The 23,121-nt window shown below is 37.2% G+C and overlaps 1 protein-coding gene across 1 annotated transcript in view; it reads left to right on the top strand.

The window, feature by feature from the left end:
- The window catches only part of Ctnna2 (catenin alpha 2), a 1,018,251-nt gene that overhangs the window by 340,991 nt on the left and 654,139 nt on the right, over positions 1-23,121 (top strand). The window contains exon 4 of the mRNA XM_046432228.2: positions 11,618-11,784. Within this exon, the coding sequence (XP_046288184.2) occupies positions 11,618-11,784 (167 nt within the window). The remainder of the gene's footprint in view (positions 1-11,617; positions 11,785-23,121) is intronic.

Raw genomic sequence — 23,121 nt, 5'->3', positions numbered from 1 at the left:
TCAAGAAAATAGGGCTCCCGGGAGCAGTAGACCTGGCGTGTAGCCAGTATTGTGGTGAGCATCACCGGTGAGCGAGGCCTGGCTTGAGGAAAAGTGGGGAAGTGACTAGACACAAGAGAAGGCCCTAGGCACTCAGGACTGGAGACCCTCCCAGTCTGGGAGGAGGAGCTGCTGCACAGTGATTGGTTCCCGCGTATTGAGAGGAGAAGCTTGGCCCGGTGGGCACAGCTCCACCTACTGGAAGAGAAGTTAATCAAACTCTAAGACTGCATTTATTAAATTTTTTGGGTTTTTTTTTCATTTTCATTTTATAAATTTTTAAAAAAATTTTTTTATTATTTTTTTTATTTTAATTTTTTTTGATTTTTTTTTAATTTTTTTTTCTTTTTTCTTTTATTTTCTTTTGTATTTTCAATTTCCTTATTCCCCCTTCCTTGGATTCTACCTGCTTACTCTCATTCTCGTTAATGACTTCTTCCCTTCCCTTCTAATACCTTTCCTCCCAAGCATCAAATAAATTTATAGGAGTAAATAGTAACTCAGCAGTCAAACAGAAAAAGAAGTTACATGAGCAGCATGAAAAAGCAAGGAAGAAAAGGAGTACAAACAATGCAGGACAGCCTAAATATTCAGGAGGACCTAGAGGCATCAGAAAAATGGCCAAATAAAGAACTCAAGGAATACCTTAGACAGATGGAATGGAATCTTTAAGAGGATATGAGACAGCAAATTCAAACAGTGAAAGAACACATTGAAAATGAATTACATAAACAGATAAAAGAAGCAAATAAGCATCTTTATCAGGAGATAGAGATTATAAAAAAAAATCAAACAATAATTCTAGAAATGCAGGAAACTATAAAACAAATTAAAAACTCAAATGAGAGTATCACTAACAGAGTGGAGCAAGTAGAAGCCAGAACGTCAGATAATGAAGATAAAATATATCATCTTGAAAAGAGTCTAGCCAACTCAGAAAGGCTGGTAAAAAATCACGAGAAAAACATCCAAGAGATATGGGATAACGTAAAAAAACCAAACCAAACCAAAGTCATCAGGATAGAGGAAGGTATAGAGATTCAAATCAAGGGAATGAGTAACCTGCTGAATGAAATAATTACAGAAAACTTTCCAATTTATTTACCTAGAATCTGTGCACCGACATTCACTGGCAGTTGCATACAGTACAGTGTTCAAGTCCTTTATCACAGTTTGCTCACTGTAGGAGACAAGGTTACCCTTTGCTTAGGGGCAGAAATGCTGTGAGACTGGCTAACTAATGAGAACAGATCGGGTTGTTAATACACCAAAGAGTGTCCAAAGAGTCTGGGAATACAGAGAAAATTTGTTCTACCTTTTTTTTCAGTTTAATTATTGGACCCTTGCTTTAAATTTTGATGTACTTCATGAGAACAAAAGGCATCAGAGAGTTGATAAAGACATTGAACATATTATTTGAAAATAAGCAGCATCCTTTTAAAAACAATTGTGTTCTGTGTTTTCTGACACTCTGGATACCTTATGTTATTTTGACTGAAGTAGAGGGTCACTTTTCACTAGGAGAGAAGAGCCTAAAATTCATTGGCTTTTTGTAAGCTTCTTGCTTTGATCCGTCTTTCCATACTTTCCTCCAATTTCATGCAATTGGAAATTTTAGTGAAAAAACAAATAGGGTCCAGCCATGAGGAATTTTAGGCCCGTCAAGCTCACTTTTTATTTAAGTTTGATGTTGGAAGTTCGAGGGGACTTGTGTTCTCACTGCTGACTTAGACTAGCTCAATTGGGACTGAAGAATTAATTAATGGTGAGCATATTTTCCCTGGATATTCTCATGTATACCTTTGTCCTTTGGCAATCTCCCTGGGAGTAGGGAGTGGGGAGTGGGCAGTGTGAAACTGATCCTGGCTATTTCTCAGAGTCATGGCTAAGAGCTACCACTGGAGGGAAAAAGAATGAGAAAATTCTTAACTCTCTTTCTGCCTCTCATTTCCTTATATATACATGTTTTGGTCACTCTTACCTATTGTTATAGCTGACTATGCACCATACCCAACTCCCTAAGTACAGTTGTTCCTGCCTTTTTCTTGAATTTTCAAATGTCTGCTCACTGGATATTTCTCTATAGATTTTCTGCAAATGCTCCTTGTTCATCTTACAGAACCCATTAAGTTGAAAGTAGAGAAGAACGATAACAGTATCTTGAATATCTAGGACGTAGCAAGAGCCTAATACCTAGGATGTACTTAATAAATGCTTATGGAATGATTATTTTAAAAAGATTTATTAAAAAGATAAATGAAATGATATATGACTCTTTATATACTTTTCACACAAACAAATATATAGAGATGATCACACCATCAGTCCTGCAAACTAAGGTGGCGTTTACAGGGCTACCAATTGCTTGCCCCTCATCCCATAAATTTTCCTTACCTTTATGCCACATGACACCCTGATGGGTCATTTTTACTCTTCAAGTTTGATTTTCATTCTTACTGTATATCACTCATTTTTAAAATGTACTTCTGAGTAGGAAACAGAAACTTTTCTGGGATCTATCATTACCTTAGTGACAAGTTACTGATTGCAGAATTGAAAAAGCATTGATTAGCAGTTTTTAACTGTTTATCTTTATGGATTTAGGGTTTTGAATTACCATAAATCAATATTGTTCATTATTTGTTGCCAGGTCTGGCATTTATATATATATATATATATATATATATATATATATATATATATATATATATATATATAAAATATATATATTATTATTATAGATGGTATAGTAATGTGAATGTAGATATTGTATCTTCTTTGAAACTTCTTTATGTAAAAACAAGAATAGCAGTGACAGGGTCATCTCTTGTCTATTTAGTTAAGAGGACATGTGTTTTAATCCCATATGAAAAAAACTGACATTTCATGGATGAATGGAAAATCAGTGGTAGGTCAGAAATTAAAGTGAAGACCATGCCACTTCAATCCTAGAATCTGATAATTCTCATTTTTTTTCACCTACAAATCAATGAAGAAAATCAGTTTTCTCTATGTAGCATTTTAAAATATAGCTTAATTGAGCTGCAATTTTACAGCATGGTTGACCATGTTCATTATACCAATTACTTGGAATTTTTTTGTTTTGTTTCTAATTTTGAAATTTGTGGTAGAATTTTTCTATCTTTAATCAACTTTTCTCATTATGGGAATTGTTCCTGTGTTTTGTTTAGCCAGCGTCTACTTTAGAAAAAGTTAGGTTGCCTTGTTATTTCACTGTATAGCAAATTCAAGGCTAGTTTATTTAGCTGAAGTTTGTACAATGCAAATTATATGAGGTATTTTTTTGTTCCTTTCCATGTGCTTTTCTTTGCCTTTATATTTTAGTTGAGATGAAGTCAATGATGCATAGACTATTTAGTTTTACTAAAGCCAACTTTGAGCTTCCATAGTAACTTACAAATACATCCACATAAGCATAATACCAAGACATTCAAACTGATATAAAAAGTCTTCAATTATAGGAGGAAGTTGACCACAGTTATGAATTTGTGGAACTCCATTAAAAACAAAATGTTTCCCCAAAAGTGTGGTAAACTTTAGCAAATACAAAGCTCAGAGGAGAGACCCAGCTCTAGGAGTGACTTGTGATTCTCTTAATTGTTTTCAAATGTGTTTGGAATCAGCTTTGTCCCTTCTAAAGAACTTTTAGAAGTTCTAAGGTGAAATTCTCAGGTGGAGAACTTTTATACTTACACTATTAGTTTTCAAAGATAGAATAATAGCAAACCAACCACATTGATTGGAATGATGAGTTGGTAGGTATGTAGCATCTGGAAAACTAGGGAAAGTTTTTGTTCCTTTCTCTGTGTCATTGTCCCTTTCATAATAAAAAAGCAGCAAACATTCCCAGAAAATAACTGTTGAAAGTTCATTTCGACATTTCCCTTCTCACTAAAGGACATTAAAAAAAAAAAAAGTCAACGTCTACTCTATTGAAAAGGAGATTACATTTTTTTCTATGTGGTTCAGAAGATCATGTGAAAGACCAAATAGTTGAAGGAAAAAATTAACATTTTAAACTATCTCAAATTAGAAGGGTTTCCTGGGAAGATAGAGGGTTTTCTTTTTAAAAGGTCATGCCTGGATTTTGCAATTTGCTAGAGTTTGGGCTGCATAATGTCTTCCATTTTATTCTTAAATTTTGGAATTTGGGCATTAAATTCACCCCTTTCACTCTGCATTTCTTTGCACAGTATCTTAGTCAGTATGAGGAAATCAAGGTATCCTCTACATTTACATGTTGCCTGCCTCTGTCATTCAGTATTCGAAGCTAGCCATTTTAATGATTATATTTGCTTCTTTCATGTTGATCCAAGTTGTGGTATTGCATTTTGTTTTCCTTATTGCATTAAAAGGTTTTTGAAGTCACACTTCAACTACCAAGCACTATATCAGGCTACCGACATTTCAGTAAGTTTTGATTTGTGTCGTGGTTGTAGAATAGAGATACTGATCAATAAAAACCTTTATTGACTTAAGAATATAAATAAGTGCTTGCTTTTTATAGAGAGACTTGTCTTGCATATATGGGATCATTGAAACTTTGGATCAATGTCAAAGTTAGATTACTGAATACTTATTTGCTTTACCAACTAATTTACAATAGGCTTTTAACAGATATTTGGTATAGTGCATTGTACAGAAATACATTTATTGTGTAATGAAATGTACATGCCCAGTGCCTTCTTTTCTCTTTATTTGACAATAATGTTAAGTGGAATTTTGTTCACTATTGGTCATTTATACTTCTTTTTTCTCTTAACAGTTAGAACAACACTAATAAATGTTTCTGAGTTTATGGTCTTCTGTTGCATTTGAGCCCAAGACAGTAATCAATTTTTGTATGAAATGAGGCTGTGGCTACATTTAACAGATCCTTGCAAAGGTCTCATGTGTGAAGTGTGCCATATTGCTGCTTGATTTTTTTTTCCTGGTTACAACAATGTAAAATTATTTGTACCCTCTCCTCCCAACCCAGAAAAAGGCAACAGCTGAAATAATTAAAATCCATACGCTTAATGATCTGTGCCTTCTGCAAGGTGGCACATTACTGTTTCTAATGATGTTTAATAGCTCATAACGTTCAATACACTTAATCATCACTTACTGACATTTGTTGTACTTTTGCATAGTGAACATATCTTGATAGGGGGAAAAATTGCACTGGAACAGATTCAATTATCAATCCTTGGTAAAGAACACTGGGCCTGACCAAATGAGAACACACGTTTTATCTTTAGAGCTGCTCAAGCCACTGAAGCAGGGCTATAACAAGGCCATGTGGCTGTATTGGGATTTTGTTAGGTGAAACAGTTTTGATTGACTGGTGTCACATTGTGCTTTACTGGTCTTATATCCACTACTAGATTGTGACCAGAGTCCCTGCTTGGGATGTCAAGAGTCTGGGATGCTGGCCCCCATAGGCCACCTGACTACTCCTACATGTTGTTGTCCACCAGAACTTCTGTGTCTTTGTAGTTAAGAGAAGACTCAGTAGGTCCCATAGGGATCTGAAATTCTCCACTCTCACAATCATTCCTGAGACAGACTTCTGAAATTCTGCACCTCAAAGAGTTCCTTGAAAAAAAGGAAAAGGATAAAGAGAGGACAGAGCCTTCTACCCTTGACTGAATGACAACCGAACAGACAGCTTTCTAATTTTACAGTATTTGCATGGTTTTCATGCAGTTTGTCTGATAGTTAAAAGAAAAAATCTAAGCAGAGAATTCTTTCTTCTGAATTCTGCACAGTTAGGCCAAATATTGTCTTCCTTTTTGGTGGCAAGACCTAAACTGTGCCTGGCACTACTGTAGATGTTCAGGGCATGAAGTATCCACAGGAAGCCTCTTATTTTCACACAAATTTTGTTTGAGAAAATACAGGGTTTTTATTATCCCTGAGCCTCAGAGGGAAATTTTGATTGTGGATTGTTGACCTTTTCTCCAATCATGGATTTGAGTCACAACCACCCTGGGGTGAAATGCATATGTATGCCTACATTTTTATTGTTTCCAGAAAAAAAAAACACAAAAAACAAACAAACAAAATCAATGTTTATAGTAGTACAATTCACAATAGCTAAACTGTGGAATCAACCTAGATGCCCTTCAGTAGATGAATGAATAAAGAAAATGTAGTATATACACACAATGGAATATTACTCAATAATCAAAGAGAATAAAATCATGGCATTTGCAGGTAAATGGATGGAGTTGGAGAATATAATGCTAAGTAAAGTTAACGAATCCCCCCAAAATCAAATACCTTATGTTTTCTCTGATATAAGGATGCTGATTCATAGTGGTGTTGGGAAGGGGAGCATGGGAAGATTAGACGAACTCTAGATAGGGCAGAGGGTTGGGAAGGGAAGGGATGGGGCATGGGAATAAAAAAGATGGTGGAATGAGATGGATATCATTACTCTAAGAACGTATATGAAGACATGAATGGTGTGAATACACTTTATATATACCCAGATATATGAAAAACTGTGCTCTATATGTGTAATATGAATTGTAATGCATTCTGCTGTCATATATAGCAAATTAGAATAAAAATAAATAAAAAGTAAAAAAATATATTAAAATATGTATGCTTAGGTATTATAACTCACTAATCTTGTTTTCTTTTCCAAAAACACATTTCAGTTTCTGCATTGCTGTAAAGATTCTATTTTTCAGAATACTTTAAGATTTGTAGCTCAAGAAAAATATAGGTGGAAAAGCTTGTGAGGCAGACAAAGGTTATCACAAGAAGGGAAGAAACATAGCCAAGAGGATAGGAACTTTGGCCCTTTCACTTTCTTTAAGAATTCTGTAATAGGGAAAGAAACATCAAGTGCATAAGCCGTCAGTACGTGCTAGATGAGTAATGTAATTAAACAAAGAAGAAATGTTATCAGACAAATGAGACTTTACAAAATTAGACAAGGAAGATATGCAGTTGTAGATGTTGTAGATTTAAAAAACAAATGCTGGTTAAAAATATAGGCCCAGAGAACTCTGCTGAAGATAGCTCATCAGATGTTCCCTGATGTTGTCCTTGCTTATAAGAACTGTGGGTGCTCTATTGATTTTTAATTGTTTGTGTTTTTTAATCCTCATAAGAAACACATATTTATTTTATAATGTTAATCCTACAATGTGTACCACCACACAAGGTGTGGGAGTTACATTCAAATTTCTCCCTTTCCTTGGCTTTCTGTGTTGTACTCTGCTTTTATTCTTTCTTTTTCACAACATTTTCTCTGTGGTTTCATCTTTCTTCTCTTTCATTTGATCATCTGATTCCAAAGGACAAGTCCTCTGCCCGCCATTGCTAAAAGAGCGCAAAGAAAAGACAAGTTAATCCCTCCTCCGCATCTGGGTCTATCAAACAACTCTGAGTTTCCTGTTTCTTTACCCTATTAGAACCCAGACATTCACCATCCCCTCTTTGTTCCTTCTCATAGTTTTCCAGTAGTTCAGTGGTCGAGTATTTAAAGAGTGCTTATCCCTCTTGCAGGCTAATTCTTTAATGGGTGAACCAAATGGTGTAGATGCCATTTTGGTTCATGGTTTGCTCCTTACATGATTAGCCTGCTTCTCGTACTCTGTTCTCTGTAAACTACCCTTTCTTCCCTGTATCATCTGAAGCCTGTGTTATATCACAGTTGGTGCTGCCTCAGACTTCTGCATGTTTTTGCAGACCTCACAGTGTCTCCAGAGTAGTTTAGGAACTGGATCAAGAATCTATTTAAAAGCCAAGCATCATGTAGAAAACATATTCAGCCTTTAAACAATAAGTTGTTTTTTCTTTTTCTTTTATTTTTTTGCAGATATATTCTTGCCTTTAAGCAAGAAACAAAGGAGCAGAATCATCCAAAAAATACACTTCCAGATCTATAACCAGGAGTTTGCCAAATATTCTTATTGTGTTGGGGAAGATTAAGGTGATAGTGGTTATAGTGGTATTAATGATAATAACACGTAAGCCTCCATTATGGGGAAGGCCTTGTGTTTAATGCTTCGAATGTACCATCTTTAATTTCCACTCAAATAGCAGTCTGTAAGACCATTATTTTGACCCCCATTTTAGAGTTGAGGGACTAAAACAAAAAGGTTGAAAGGCACCAAGGTCACTTATTAAAAATAGATGGAATGGAGTCAGGGTCTGAACCCAGGTCTTTGTGACTTAAATTTGTTTATTTCTTTTTAATTAATGAGTTAAAATATGTCAAGTGTCTATTTGACATATTACTTATATAATAATCCTGTAATAAGTATGTACATGTTGACTATTGTTTTACCCCTTAGTTACTTATTTGGTTGTGTTAGTTTTTCTTTCCAGAAGGTGTTGGTGGCTTGAGGAGAGCACAGGCTTTACCGTCCAGACAATTCTCTGAGTTAGGTCTATAATCAAGTCCTTGAGACTGAATGTTAGGACACATAGAGAGGCAGATCTCTGTTACCGTTTCTTAACTGCTCCATTTCCATTCCTACAGGGTTATGTTAGTTCTCAGCTAAATAGTTCAGTATTATAGAAAAAGAAGTTCTCTGGAAAAATAGTTCATTTCACCCTGATATATTTGCTTAACATTTGGTAATATAGATTTCTGTTTTAATTCAGTAATTCTAAAACTATAGGGATATAAGGTACATTAAAGTTACAGCTGGTTTCTTGCCTTTTCTTTGGAATCTTTGAGGATATTCATTTGTATCTGCTTAAAATGAGCTTTTAGTTTTAATTTAAACTGAAAGAAATTACCTCCTATTTATCTTAGAATAATATCAGACATTAACCTGCGTTTTCCATTTGCAGACTCCCATTTTATAATGTGGCTCTCTCTTGCACTCTCTCTCTATCTCATGGACATCTACTGGACTATTTGCAGGGGTGCTTGCTAAGGGCTCCAGGTTAGCTCCACCTAAGAGCTCTGTATTGACAGCCTATCAACTATTCACTTTGATGCAGTATTGCTAACCAAATGTTAGTTATGGTCAGCATCAGTATGAAGTGCCATTATATGATCCACTGTATGTAAATCTGAACTAGAAAATCCATTCGACTGGGCTTGGTTCCTCAAGTAATGCTAGTGTCTTCACTTGCCATGAGGGAATGGGGCTGGTCTTTCCCATTGGAGAGCTGCATTCTAGGAGGAGCTAGCCCTACCTGAGTGGTCTACTACAGATTTTGGGGTCAACCACGTAGCTCCCTAGGTTCCTGTGCACAGTGCATCTCCTCTTCTCTTGAATAAGTAGATTTATTCTATTCCAATAGCAGCTGACTTGCCCATTAATACTTTACACATGTTGGTATCGCTTAACCTGTGGGTATCCTCTTGGTGTCTCATTGGATTTGCCTTTGTGTGCAATGTTCTTTCCAGCTACACTGAGGAGCTTTATGTAAACCCATGGGAAAGGTAGGACACCTGGACTGAATATGTATCTCCTTAACATCAGTCTCAACCTTAAGCTTTGTGTACACCATTAGGGCCATGTCTTGAAAATTCACCATTTGGGCCAGTGTAAGAATTTAAGTTTAAAGTTTCTCTGAAACCGCTATTGTGTATCAAGCTTTTTATTTCTGCCTGTGCATGAAGACTAAGCTGGATAGCAATATGATCATTGCAGATGATAGCCTATTGGGAAAATCCTGCAGCACAATATATTTTCTTATATGCCCACATACCTCAAGTATAAAAAGAATCACTGTAAGGGTTTAAATAACTGTGACAAAAACAGAATTGCATTATGTTCTAACATGACTGTAAAGTGATTATTTTTTTAATTTCCCCTTGTGTCTAAGGACATATTATAGGATGCACAGACTCTCAATGCTATCATTAGCTTTATTTAAATAAGCTAGGTTTTGGTTAATAGGTGAGGTATAACATTTCAACTAAAATATTGAATATATTGTTTTACCCTAAATTAAATAGTGTCATATTAACTCTGTTCTTGAAGTTTATTGACACTTTTATATCCCTTTGTATATTTTGCTATATGAATCTTCATTTACATTTTCTTCCAGTCCTTCTTCCCCGGGTGGATATTTGCCCACTGATATAGTATCAGTCTCATCCCTAGTTAATTTATTGTCCTTTTTCTTTTTCATTTCTGGGGTTTCTTTGTACCAATATCTATTTGACTCCTGTATTGTTATTATTCCTCATTAACTCCACCTTACCTTTTGGGTCCACATCGAATTGGTCCCCAAATTCATTTTTTATGCCACCAAGGTCTCATTAACACCTCCTTCTTCCCCTTTGTGTCATATTTCTATTTTCTGGTCCAGACCTTCATCGCTGCAGTCTCATACTATAGCTGCTCTTGCCCTGTTAACTGGTTTCTCTGTGCTAATCATGTTCTATCCAGGTTATTTTATGTCATGTAACTAAAATAATCTTCCAAAAATGAAAGTCTATGAACATCACTCCCCTCTCGGCAGAAGACACTCCAAACCTTTTACGTGGTGTTCCAGGCTCTACCACCTCGCCCCCCCATTGCCTGCCTTATATTCACTTCCACAGAGATGTGGTTTTCTAGTCAGTCTGGGGCCCCAAGTTTCAGAGCCTAGTGCATTATTCATTTGCCCAGAATGCCCTTTTCACATTTATGTTCCTGGTGAATACCTCTTTTTTTTTTCATATGTGTGTGTGTGTGTGTGTGTGTGTGTAAGTTGTTGATGGACCTTTATTTTATTCATTTATTTATATACAGTGCTGAGAATTGAACCCAGTGCCTCATACAAGTGAGGCGAGTTCTCTACCGCTGAGCCACAACCCGAGTTTTTGTAGATCATGAAATCCAACAGCTTCCTCCTCCCATTCTCATATTGAATAAGTCATTCACTCATTCCTCCCTATTGCCTACATTCTGAATTATGTCTGCTATGACACACAATAATGGTATTCTGATTATGTGTTTGCAAATCGGTTTTCTCATGAGACTGTGAACTCTTGGAGACTTGGATGCTCCTAGCCATCTTTCAATTCCAGAGCAGAGTACAAAATATGACACTTGTTGAGATGGTTCAATTCTCTCCAAATGTTCTCTATATTAAAGGATAAGTTCCCAGAAGATGGTTAGAAGTCTGGATCTTGGATTTCTATGTACTCTGTTCTTGTCTTATTAGCTCAACTAAGACTACAGTCTTAAGGAAGGCAATATTTTAAGTCCTCTATGGAGCAGTTGGCTTTGTCCCTCAGATGTTGGTAACATCAGCTAGTTTGCCTAAAAATTGCCACTGGTTTCAAGGGAAATTGAGAGAGTGGATGGGTAAGTTCAGGGCAATTTCATCTCTGCTATTAGAGAAATTGAATTAAATATCTGATTCTAAAAGTTTTACATTTCAGTATGAAATATACACCTTTTTGTTGTTGTTGATAGTAGCTATCCATGTGTACAGATGGGCTTGTCTGTCATAAAAGGGTCTCTGTTGTGTTGAAGGTAGCAGGAAGACCACCTGGTCATCAGAGTTTTGTAGTAATAACAATAATAGTCTCTCCACAACCTTTAAGATTACCAGCCTTGAGGTCTCATATATACCCACTCTCTTATCCATGTTTGTCTTCCAGGTGAGACGATGCGGATCGCCTCCTCTGAGTTTGCTGATGACCCATGTTCATCGGTGAAGCGTGGCACAATGGTGAGGGCGGCAAGGGCTTTGCTATCAGCTGTAACACGCTTACTCATCCTGGCGGACATGGCGGATGTCATGAGACTTTTATCTCATCTGAAAATTGTACGTATATAGAGCTTAACAGTTTCCTTTACGTGGGTGACCCTCTTGACCATGTGTGTTATAGCAATGAACTATGTTGGACATGGATCCCTTGGTTACTCATCCACATGGTATATTACCTCATTTTTCTAACAACAAAATTAAATTGAATAATATATCTAAGGCTTACTTAGATTGTTTTCTTTCTCTAAAAACAAACAAACAAAAATCCCCCCAAAACCAGAGTTTAAATTTATACTTGCTTCTTGGAGTATGTAAGGGTGTATTCTTAGGTTATAGATCTTGGACTCAGTGCACCTGCTGTTATTCCGTCTCAGGATTCAGAATGGTGTTGGTCCATGTGGAAATGAGGCTATGGCCAGCTCTTCTGTGTAGCTGACCAAATGATCAACTATGCCCACCTTAGAAAGTCATATGTTGAATATATTATTATCTATCCCAACTAGGTTCTTCTGAGTATACATGGAATTTGAGACCTTTATGGTGTGGTAATATGTGCACCCCATCCACATGTGCTTTGCTTATAATGGCTCCTTTTAATTCTTTTAATTTGCTAATGGAAGGGGAATCCTGCCCTGGTCACAGGCTTTACTGGAACTAAGGCAGTCTCCCCAGACCTTGACAGCTGGGCCTTTGTGTTCTCCTAGTTACTGAAAACAGTTTAATTGCAACCACGAAGATTTAACCCTTTGAACAAACATGCTGAGCATAGTTGCTCTGCCAAGAGATGCCCTTTTCCATGTCCTCAGTGGATTTAGTTCCTGGACAGTTGGCACCAACCTTGGATTTATGGGATGGGTCTTTAGATTATGGGATGGGAAATGCAGGATCTTTTTTTATTTTTATTTTTTTATATTTTTATGGTTCACAGGGGAACCAATCATTGGCTGGCTTAGTCTCCCAGCCCTGGGATTATAGATTTTTTCATGTTCCCTTTCAGCACATCTAAGTTTTATTGTCTTTGTCAATGAAGTGAAGCAGGTTATGAGGAGGAGATGAATGAGTTAGGAAGAGAATAATGAAGCCTGTTTTCTCCTCACCTTTCTCAAATCTGTTCAGGAGAAGGGAGCAAGAAATATCTTAAGTGTTAAATTAAATCATAAGTGTTGTCTGTCAAAAAATCTTGGGCAGGGTCTTTACTGGAATTTGCATTAATAAAAAGGCTAAGATTTCTAAGTCAGGCATAAACTCCTCAGTATTTTGAAAAATCTTAAACTCGAGTCCTACAGCCCAATCTCCATAGTCATAAACCATAAAGTGAACTATATGGTCTTTGTGGTTTTCCTGCAGGTTCCTGAGGAGCAAGGGAATACCAAGCAGAACCTGTTTTGCATTGTCTTTCTTAGATTCTTCTCAGATTAGACCTTCAAAAGCCACAGATGGCTCTTACAAACTGGATGGGGTGAATGATTCGAGGAGACACTTTACCTACTTCAGAAGATATTGAGAGGCAGTTAAGCACTATGATCAGCAACATGACCACTGAAGTCGGACTAAGTGGTCTTCATTTTGATGCGGGTCCACTTTCCAGCTGTGTTGTGACCATCACATAACCTTTTTACATCTCAAATATCTCATCTGTTAAATGGGGCTAATGGTGGTGTAGCCTTCAGATCATTAAGAGATTTGGATGGGGGAAATTCCTAGGAAGCAGTTATCACAGAGTCTGGTACAAAATGAGTATTTGGGAAGTGGTGGCTATATGTGGATTGTAAGATCACTGGAACCACTTATAGGGCTGGCTGTCCTTCTTCCAGCCCCGCCTCTGATACATGCATCTGTTAGGTTACAAATAATTTCATTTTCAAGTGTGTGGGAGAAAAGGTTTTGTTTTCACCTTACAGCCTTTTCAGTCTTCAAAGTCCATTTTCGCAGAAAGGTACTATTCCATTACCCTAGGGGTAGAGTAGGATTAAACCCAAAGAAATTAATATTGCATCCCGTGTGTCATTATTGGTCATGCTGTGGAAGGTCCTTTTCAACAACCATTAGGGTGATAAAGGGCTCAATATTCTTCCTGATCTGTCCCCACAAGAAAAGTGCTTCTTAAATCTGAGCCTGTGATACCATGTGTGCACCAGTTGGTGCCTGCAGTCCTACTCTACCCACCTGTTTGACCAGTGCTGACTGCTGATAGCATCACAGCAACATGTAATCTAGAGTCAATTGTATTCTCCTCTCCACACAGCAGATTAAGGGTAGCTTTAAAAAAAAAAAAAGGATTTAGCACAAAATCATGCAAAGGTCAACCCAGCAATATTAAGTAGTCCTGTCAGACTGTCAGTAGTAAAATTAAAAATGATTGTAGACTAAATACTACATTGTTCTACTTAGATTGCAGCCTCTGTAGCAAACAGCAGTGGTGGAATATTGCTATCTTGTGGAGCCAGCGAGGAACTACAGTTTCTGTTGCCATCTCTGCATTATGCAGGTTGTGGCCTCTGTCACTCTTTGGTATTCAGATCAGCCTGGGCTTCATCTCATGAAGCTATCATCCCACCCCCAAAAGATATTCTGTCAACAAAATCATTATAAAGAAACATAGTGCACAGTTCTGCTTAGTATCATACTGTTTCTTTTCTGTAGAATCATACCCTCTCATTAAATATTAGAAGCCTCTGTTTTTTTGACTTAGAATAAAGAACATATCATGTATCTTTACATGTTTTGATGAAGCAAATTAGTAACTATCATATGAACCTTTATTAAGGTTTTTTCCAGTGAACAGTAATTTCCTTTACCTTGTGGAGGGTAAAATGTAGATGATGGGGAAAAAGTGATGATGATAGGCTATATGCCAAATTTTTATTAGTGCTCTTTCTAGATATTAATTATTCACATATCTGAGTGACTTACAGGAACATATGTGAAATTTCTTTCATATCATAAATGTACATCTACGTTTATCCATCAACAATTCACCAAGCAGATGGAGAATCATCAATTTATTTTTCTGTAACACTAATCTTTACCCTCTGCCCTGCATCCCAACATGACATCATTGGCACATTGAGCAGTCACTAGCATATGTCATTCAGCCTCTAAAAATGAGAAAAGTATTAGAGGTTCTACTCAAGTTACTTGGTTTTACAGTTTATAGGTCTTTACATTCTGCCCTCTTAGAGTTATATTTGGAAACCTAAATTCATGTGGCTACTGAGGCTTTCTTCTCACTTAACACAGAGAGATGTTAGTTGTCTATATGATGTTCTTGTTCTATCATACAAGCATTTTTTTGTGTTTTAATATTGAATATTTTTAGGGTGTTAAACTGAGCTTCATATGACTTCAAAAAGTTTTTGCTGCAGCTTTTGTTGTTTCAAATCCTGAAGGACAGTGATGAAACAGTGGGTGACATATAGTTCCAAAGCCATACAGAGCTTTGACATGTAGCTTGACATATAGTTACTGTTTCAGTCATCTTTTGAGTCACTGTGACCAAAATACCTGACAAGAACAACTTGAAGAGTAAAGGTTTATTTTGGCTTACAGTTTCAGAGATTCAGTCCATGGTCAACTGACTCTATAGCTCAACGTGAGGTAGAACATCATGGTGGAAGGGCATGGAGGAAGAAAGCAGCTCAGGACATGGCAGCCAAGAAGGAAAGGGAGAGCTGTGCTCACCAAGGACAAAATATAAACCCAAAAGGCATACCCCCAATGACATATTTCATCCAGTCACACCAGATCTGCATAGAGTCACTGCCCAGTTAATCCATGTCATTGGATTAATCCACCAATTAGGTTACACCTCTCATAATCGAACTTTCTTTCATTGCATCACTTGTGGGGAATAACACATATGTAAACCCCAATTGCAGTTCCCCCACCCAGAAAGCCTCATATAATCTTTTGTCTATCAGACACTATTAAAATACTGAATTATAATCACTTTCATTGCTGAAGTTCCTGGTGAGTGATTCCCTAGCCAGACACCTGGTATATCCCACAATCAGTTGGCATTGTTAGTGTGTTAGGGTGATATGTGGCACTTCACAATTTTAATGAAATTCTGCATTTCAATCAGTGATCATGAAGAGGGATATTTATTTGCCCTAGACACTGAATTAATGTAATCATATTATTTTGTCAGTTATTAGTATGAGTGATAGCATTACATATGAACACATCAAGACATGTATATGCCAGAGAAAATAGTCACCATTTTTTCTGTCCTCAGGCCCTGGAATAATGTCATTCTTTAATATCACAGAATTTCTCTCTAGAAAATAGAATAACAAAATATGATACAATAACCACTTAGTCAATGTCTTGAAAGAGTCAGAATTGATTAGTGGCTATCAGAGGCCAAATCAAATTCTGCTGTCCCGTTGTTTAGGATCGTTGATGATCCTAAACAGGCCAATCTTATGATTACCAGTGCTTTTTATGATGTTAGCGTCAAATAGTCCTGCATAAAGCCCCAGTAACTTATTATTTCTCACTAGTCTTCCATTTATTCCTAAAGCTAGAATGTAGCTTTTTTTTTTTTTTTTTGCCTGAAGAACAATGTGTATAAAATAGCCTTGTCTCTAATTATAAGTGTAAAAAATTACGACCCTACCTGGGGCTGTGGCTCAGTGGCAGAGCACTTTCCTAGCATGTGTGATGCATTGGGTTCAATCCTCAGCACCCTATTAAAAAAAAGTAAAAAATTACGACCCTAGTTTCTTAGCATATTGTTTCTGTCAGCTCTACCATGGCATTAACTTCATGCAGCTAAACTGTTCACAATTCACTCAGTTTTTTTTCAAGAAATACGTATTGGGTACTTGGTGTATGTGAAACATTGTGATATATATGTAAAGATGACTTGGCAAGAGCTTTCTAGGGTAGTGGAAGAGACATTAAGAAAGTGCTGTAGGAAAGGCAATAGAATGAATCAGACATAACTTTCTTATGTTCATATATGAATATATGAACACTAACTCCAAATAATGTACAACTACAAAATGGGAAGTTATACTCCATGTATATATGATATGTCCAAATACATTCTATGGTCATGTGTAACTAAACAGAACACATAAATTTTTTTAAAAGTGGGAAAAAATGTAGAGTAATGTGTATTGGAGATGTGTGAACATTGTGTGAACATTCTTACTCAGAAGACAAATATAGTTAGGATGCTTTCTTTTGTAAATAATTGAAAAAAAACTAACTCAACCTGATTTTTTTTTAAAAGGGCATATATTTGCTCACCAAACTAAGAGTCCAGAGGCAATAGTTTCTGGTGAGTTTTGAACAAGATTTAAAGATGTGACAGAAAAGCTGGGCACTGTGGCACATCCTTGAAATCCCAGTAGTTTGGGAGGCTAAGGCAGGAGGATCACAAGTTTAAAGCCAGCCTCAGAACTTAGCAAGGGCCTAAGCAACTCAGCAGGACTCTGTCTCAAGATAAAATAATTATAAAAATCATAATAGAAATAATAATAATAATAATAATAATAATAATAATAATAATAGGGCTGGAGATGTGGCTCAGTGGTTAAGCACTGCTGGGTTCAATCCTCAGTACCCCCTCCCCCCCGCCAAAAAAAAAATGTGGCAAAGACCAGTTTTCTATCTCCTTTTCCTTGCTGAAGGTGCTATTCTTGGTAGACCCTGTTCATATGATCTAAAGCTGGTTGCCAACCATTCTGAAAGCTATTTGCTCCTAGACTAAGGATAATATGAAAGGGGAGATTTTCTTTCTTTTTAACTCAAACAAAAGTTCCACAGTGTTGTTAACCTTAATTGGCTTCTGAGTCATGTGAGTATCCAGATTATTTATTTAGAGAGAAAATGGCACATGCTGACTTTTTACCTTAGAACTTAGCTTCCCCAGGAACCCCAACCTGGAAATGTCAGCTCCATCAAATTGTATTGTTGGGCAATTCAGGAGGTATGATGGGGCTGGAAGAGGAAGATTCAAGACTAGGTCTCACTGAACTCAGTGGAATCTGCTTTTCACTGTGCAGACTCCTAAGTCTAAGTCTCAAACTGGAGCCTGATAATTAGAGGTATCTGGAAAGAGTTGGCCCCATCAAGAGTTGGGGGATGTATGATCCTGTCCAAAAATGAGAGTGAAGCCATTACAGTAATTTGAACAGGGAACTTCAACATAAGTATTCTTAACTCTAATAGTACAATAGAATAACAAGAGATCAGCTGTTAAAAAGTAGAGTCCTCTATGAAATGTAGGAATGTCAGATAGGAGGACCAGCACTAGCCCTAGGGTTTCGTCAGAGCACTCTTGAGGGTACCCACACCTACCAGGCTGAGAGACAGATGTTGGAAGGCATGGCTGTGGGTCACTGGATGATGCAGAAGTCACTAGGCCTGCACACAGTCAAGTAGAACTTTCCCAGAATCGCTCTTTATGGTGTTGAGGAAAACTGATCACAGACAGGTGTCTCAATGAAAGCACTCTGCTGCCGAATTGCCCAAGGGAATCGTAAAGAAGGATACTGCTGACCACCTGGTGCTGGGGAAGCTGCCCCTGCTGTAGGAGCATTGAAACACAGCGGGAATGAGAGGAGAGGCAACAAGATTGTATGGAGAGATCCAGCTGTGGAGGGCCTTGGGATTGTGCTCCGTGTATTAAGGGCAGCCACTGAGTGGTGCTAAGCTTAAGAATCAGATTGTGATTTAGATAAATTTTTGTTATCAGTGAGGAAAAGGAATTGAAGAGGTATGATCCCAGGTTAAGATATTGTTGAAATTATCCTGCTTAGTGAATGATGAAAAGCCAAAGGAATGGTGATATATGTCGTGACAAAAGAGGCCAGTTTTAGAGATGGTAAGAAGTAGTGAGGAAAATGTGGAGGCTGATTGGATAGGGCAGAGTTCTTAGTGAGTCTTCATCATTAGCAAATCTGTATAATCCGTTCCTAAAGTTCATCAGCTTTCTAAACCCAGCCTCTCTGGGAAATTGATGCAGCACAGGCCAGGAGGTAAAAGTAGGAGCTCTAGAGCAAACTACCTGAACTTCAAGGCAGGTGCCTGCACTTGTTGGCTGTGAGGTCTCTGGCAGTTTGAATTAGTCACTGTCCCATCTTGGTATTTGCACTGTGAAGTGGGACTGAGGGAAGCATCAAAGAGCTGCTTTGAGAGACTGAATTAGATTTATGTAAACCACTTAGAACAATGTCTGGTACAGCCTAAGCACTTGATGACTCTGGCTGTTGTCATTTTTCTTGTACAAACTGAAAATAACTTGGAAATATATCACAAACTATATTATGGTTATGTGCTTCAAGAATAATGAAACTAGCGTTTAATCAGTCTTGTTTTCTGATGAAATTGTTTTACTCTTCATTTGTTAACAAGGAAAGAGAAAATTTAATCAAGAAGACTAACTTATCTTTAGGAGACAAAAAGATAAAGTGTGATAATGCTGAAGTATTAGTGATTAAATTACAGCATAGGACTAAATAAGCCCCACATTTACCTGTAAGGTCTTAAGTTCATGCTTCACTTGGCCAATTTCTATATCCAAGATAGATATTTTTAAAATTTATTTGTTTAACCAGACCCTAACAAGAAAATTATTTGTGACTTATTAAATAGTTTCACCATTGTCACTTAAAATTCAGTCCTTTACATATCAACAGGAGGAATCCGGAATGTGGTCAGTTTGTGTCAATAGAAATGCTGATCATAGCAGCCATGATTTGAAGCTTGGGTGTGGGCACTGACTGTCCACTGGGGAACAGAGACTCACACAGTGCAGGAGGGGCGGGATCTGACTTCTCAGCTCAACACTGTCCCCATGCCCATATGTCTGCCTGCCTTTTGGGAGGTGCTTCATGTAATTAATGAAAAATGAATTATCAGACTACTTTATTTTATGTTAAATAAATAAACGTAGTTTCAATGAGGAAAATTAAAGACTGATTTCCAAGATTCCATCTCAGGAAATCTGACACAGCTTTAGATCAAATAATAGTGGCAGCGGGGCAGGCTTGTTTCAAATTGGAGATGGGGGTTCTTTTTTTTAACAAACCACTGAGAAGACATTTAGGAATTTGAAGTGATGAGCTCTGAAAATAATATATAAACACAATAATTAAACAACCAACCTTAATGTCTTTTCTAGAACTTAAAAGTCTTTTCAGCTTTGTTTATGCACTGGCTGCAAATATGAAGGACAGGAACACCTGGTTCGACAGAGTTCTCACTTCAGTGTTCATCATCTAGACCACCTTGTGGGACAAGAATGGTTTCTGTAATGCCCAAGATCTTCAGGCTACTTTGAATGGGGTGGTATAACACAGCTGTTTCTCAGGTGTAACTTAACGTCTGCTTGCTGGAAACTGTTCCCCAACCCAAAACTAAGTGCCTCCTTTTCAAAGGACTTTGCCACTGACACTGTCATGCTTCCTGGAGCTAGTGTGACAGCCTGCCACCTGTGTCCTGCCTGCATGCCTGTAGCTTTCCTTTCACTTCTTCTGAGTCCCCTGCCATCTGAAAATATTCCAGGATACAAGAAAGCCTTGTGTTAGTTCCCATGACCAAAATACATGACAAGAACAACTTAGAGGAGGAAAAGTTTATTTAGGGTTTGTGGTTTTAGAGGTCTCAGTCCGAGGTCTGCTGACTTCATTGTTCTGGGCCTGAGGTGAGGCAGAACATCATGAATATCATGGTGGAAGGGCATGCAGAGGAAAGCTGCACAGCTTAGGGCAGCTGGGAAGCAGAGAGAGAGAGAGAGAGAGAGAGAGAGAGAGAGAGAGAGAGAGAGAGAGAGAGAGAGAATATGAATGAATGAGAATATGAATGGGAATGCATATGCTCAAGAAGCCAGGGGGACAAGATGTAATCTCAAGGGCACACCCCCTGGTGATCTACTTACTTTAACCACACCTTACCTACCTGCATTTACCAACCCGTATTCCATTCGAATTATTGATACATCAAATGAATTAATCCACTGATTATGTTACAGCTCTTAAAATCTAATCACCTGTGAATATTCCTGCATTATCGTTCATGTGAGCTTACTGAGCTTATCACCTTGTATCCAAACCATCATTAGCTCCCTTCAGGATCTGAGTCTAAATCCAAACTGATGTGACCCCACAACCCTCTTCACAGAAATAGACTTGTAGTCTTCATGCTGGGACATAGACATGTATGTTTTGGATAAAGTGTCTGTGTATTTTCTTCTGTAAGAGAACTACTCTTTGATCAACTGGCACCCTGAACTCATGAACATACAGTAAATATTTGAGAGTAACAGCCATCCAGAAAGAACCAAAGATCATTGCCTGCATTCAGAAATTAAAAGTTGATTTCTATATTAATTTTGAGTTGTTAAAAGTTCTTTTTCCCCCTCTCTCCCTCCCTCCACCATCCATCTTTATTGCTCATCTATCTATTAGTGGTTAGGGTATCCACAATCCAGACTTTGGTCTCATTTCTTGCATTTCTATAAAACCTTGTACATATTCTGACGATGATTCTCTATAAGAACTTTTGACTAGGTGAGCTCTCAAATACTTCTAGATCCAAACTCTTGAGTAAGACTATGAATACTTTTCCACAGATAGATCCCATTGATGTTTTTTTTTTCCAAAAGCATTTCACTGAACTATAAATTTTATAATTATTATAAATGCACAATGGAATCTGTTCTTCAGAAAAAGCCAATGAGAAAATAAATTGTATGTAACACAGCAACATAAATATTCAAAATTGGTCTGATTAGCAAACGGTAAAAAGCATATATATTTGTGCACACGCACAAATCCAGGATTTAGCTCCCTCTGAGATAATTATTTTGCTCTTCTCTGGAACCATTTTTATGTCCTGAGAAAAGATTTACATCTCAAATAAGCAGCAGGAACAAGTTAACTGCCAAGAAACTGCTCTCAGTGATGCTGTTGATGGCCAAGTTAAGATGATTATAAATCTATTAGGAAGTAGGTTAACATTGATATGTTGTTCTCAAGATTTGAAGAATGAGATTCTTATTAAGTTATGAAAATGTTTTAAATGGGCCATATAGGCCATTTTGTACCATAAAATATAATTTGATATGCATAACTAAAAAAAATAACTCTAACACACAATAGTCCTTTTCTGAGCTGTACTTCCTTATATTCCTTGAGCATTATTAGGACTTGGAAATGACTAAAACTTAGAGGAGTTACACCATCATTTCATATTTTTATTATTAGTAAGAAAATAAGGTAGAATTTTTAAAATAATGTAAAATGAGAATGTAAGTTTAATATTAGGTATAGTTTAGACTCATTCACCACCACCATTATTCTGAAGAACTTTCTTTTGTTCTTGCAACTCTTTTCTTGGTAACATATGGTACCTATTTGGCAAATTGAATGGTATTATCACATCTATGGGATAAAAAGACTTGCTCATATTCATTATCACTCATTTATAGACACTCTTCCTTCACATAAGGACACCTGATAAGGAAGGTGGATAAGCCACTTTTGTGATTGTGTCCAGCCTAAACAAAGCAGCAACTCCAAAGTGAAGGCTTAAGTTTATCTATGACTTTTCTCAGCCATTTTAGTACTCATCTGTATTTCAAAATTATCAAAGGATGATTTTGTTTAGGCCGTTTTTTGATTTGCCCGAAACTATAGGAGCCCATGTGAATTCTGCCCGGATACTCCCTGCATTCTCATTAACCTTTCCAAGCCACTGTCTCTCCTTTTCCCTAACTGTCTCAGGAGCCTGCATGAGTTGGTGCCCCTCTACTGGTCCCCCTTCATGTTGAAGACCATTGTATTTTGCAAAAAAGCATCTGTCTTGTGCTTTGTTCATTCAGGACTGTGTTCTCAGCTGTTTCCCCTGATAAAATTATTTCTACCACAATGCTACCTGACTGACAATAACCTTAGTAGATTAATTTATCACAGTGTCTTGATTTTCATTCTAATTGAGTTCATTGGTATTAAACAACCAGGGGGTTATGAATTATGGAAAATATCATACCATATCAAAATTAAGATCATTTTGGAGGGCACAACACTTGAGTACCTCTCAAATACTCAAATCATTTACAGAAGGATTTTGGTGGAATTCATAATTCAGGTCCATTACCACTCGTGAATGTTCAGTGACACAGTTTGGAGGAATTTGGAAGCACAGCACCTCATTAGTGCTGTGTGCTTGCTGTCATTCTGTCCATTCCCTGTCCACTCCAGTTGTTGGCTCCTTCAGGTGGCAACTGAACTTCAAATTTACTTGTTTCCATGGTGTGGTATTTCCCCTTTCTATCCCATAGCAGGGTGTAGACTCAGTTTAAAATTACAGTCCCTTTTGTCTGGGATTTATAAGTGTTGCCAGGATTGGTTGCAGATTTCATCTGTCCCTAATTTTCAG

The sequence above is a fragment of the Marmota monax genome, unplaced genomic scaffold (genome assembly GCF_021218885.2).
Source record: "Marmota monax isolate L192 unplaced genomic scaffold, Marmota_monax_Labrador192_F-V1.1 WCK01_AAM20220418_F8-fsc00106, whole genome shotgun sequence".
Lineage (NCBI taxonomy): Eukaryota > Metazoa > Chordata > Mammalia > Rodentia > Sciuridae > Marmota > Marmota monax.
Note: the sequence above shows the minus strand (reverse complement) of the source record. Positions and strands in the feature narration are given on the sequence as shown.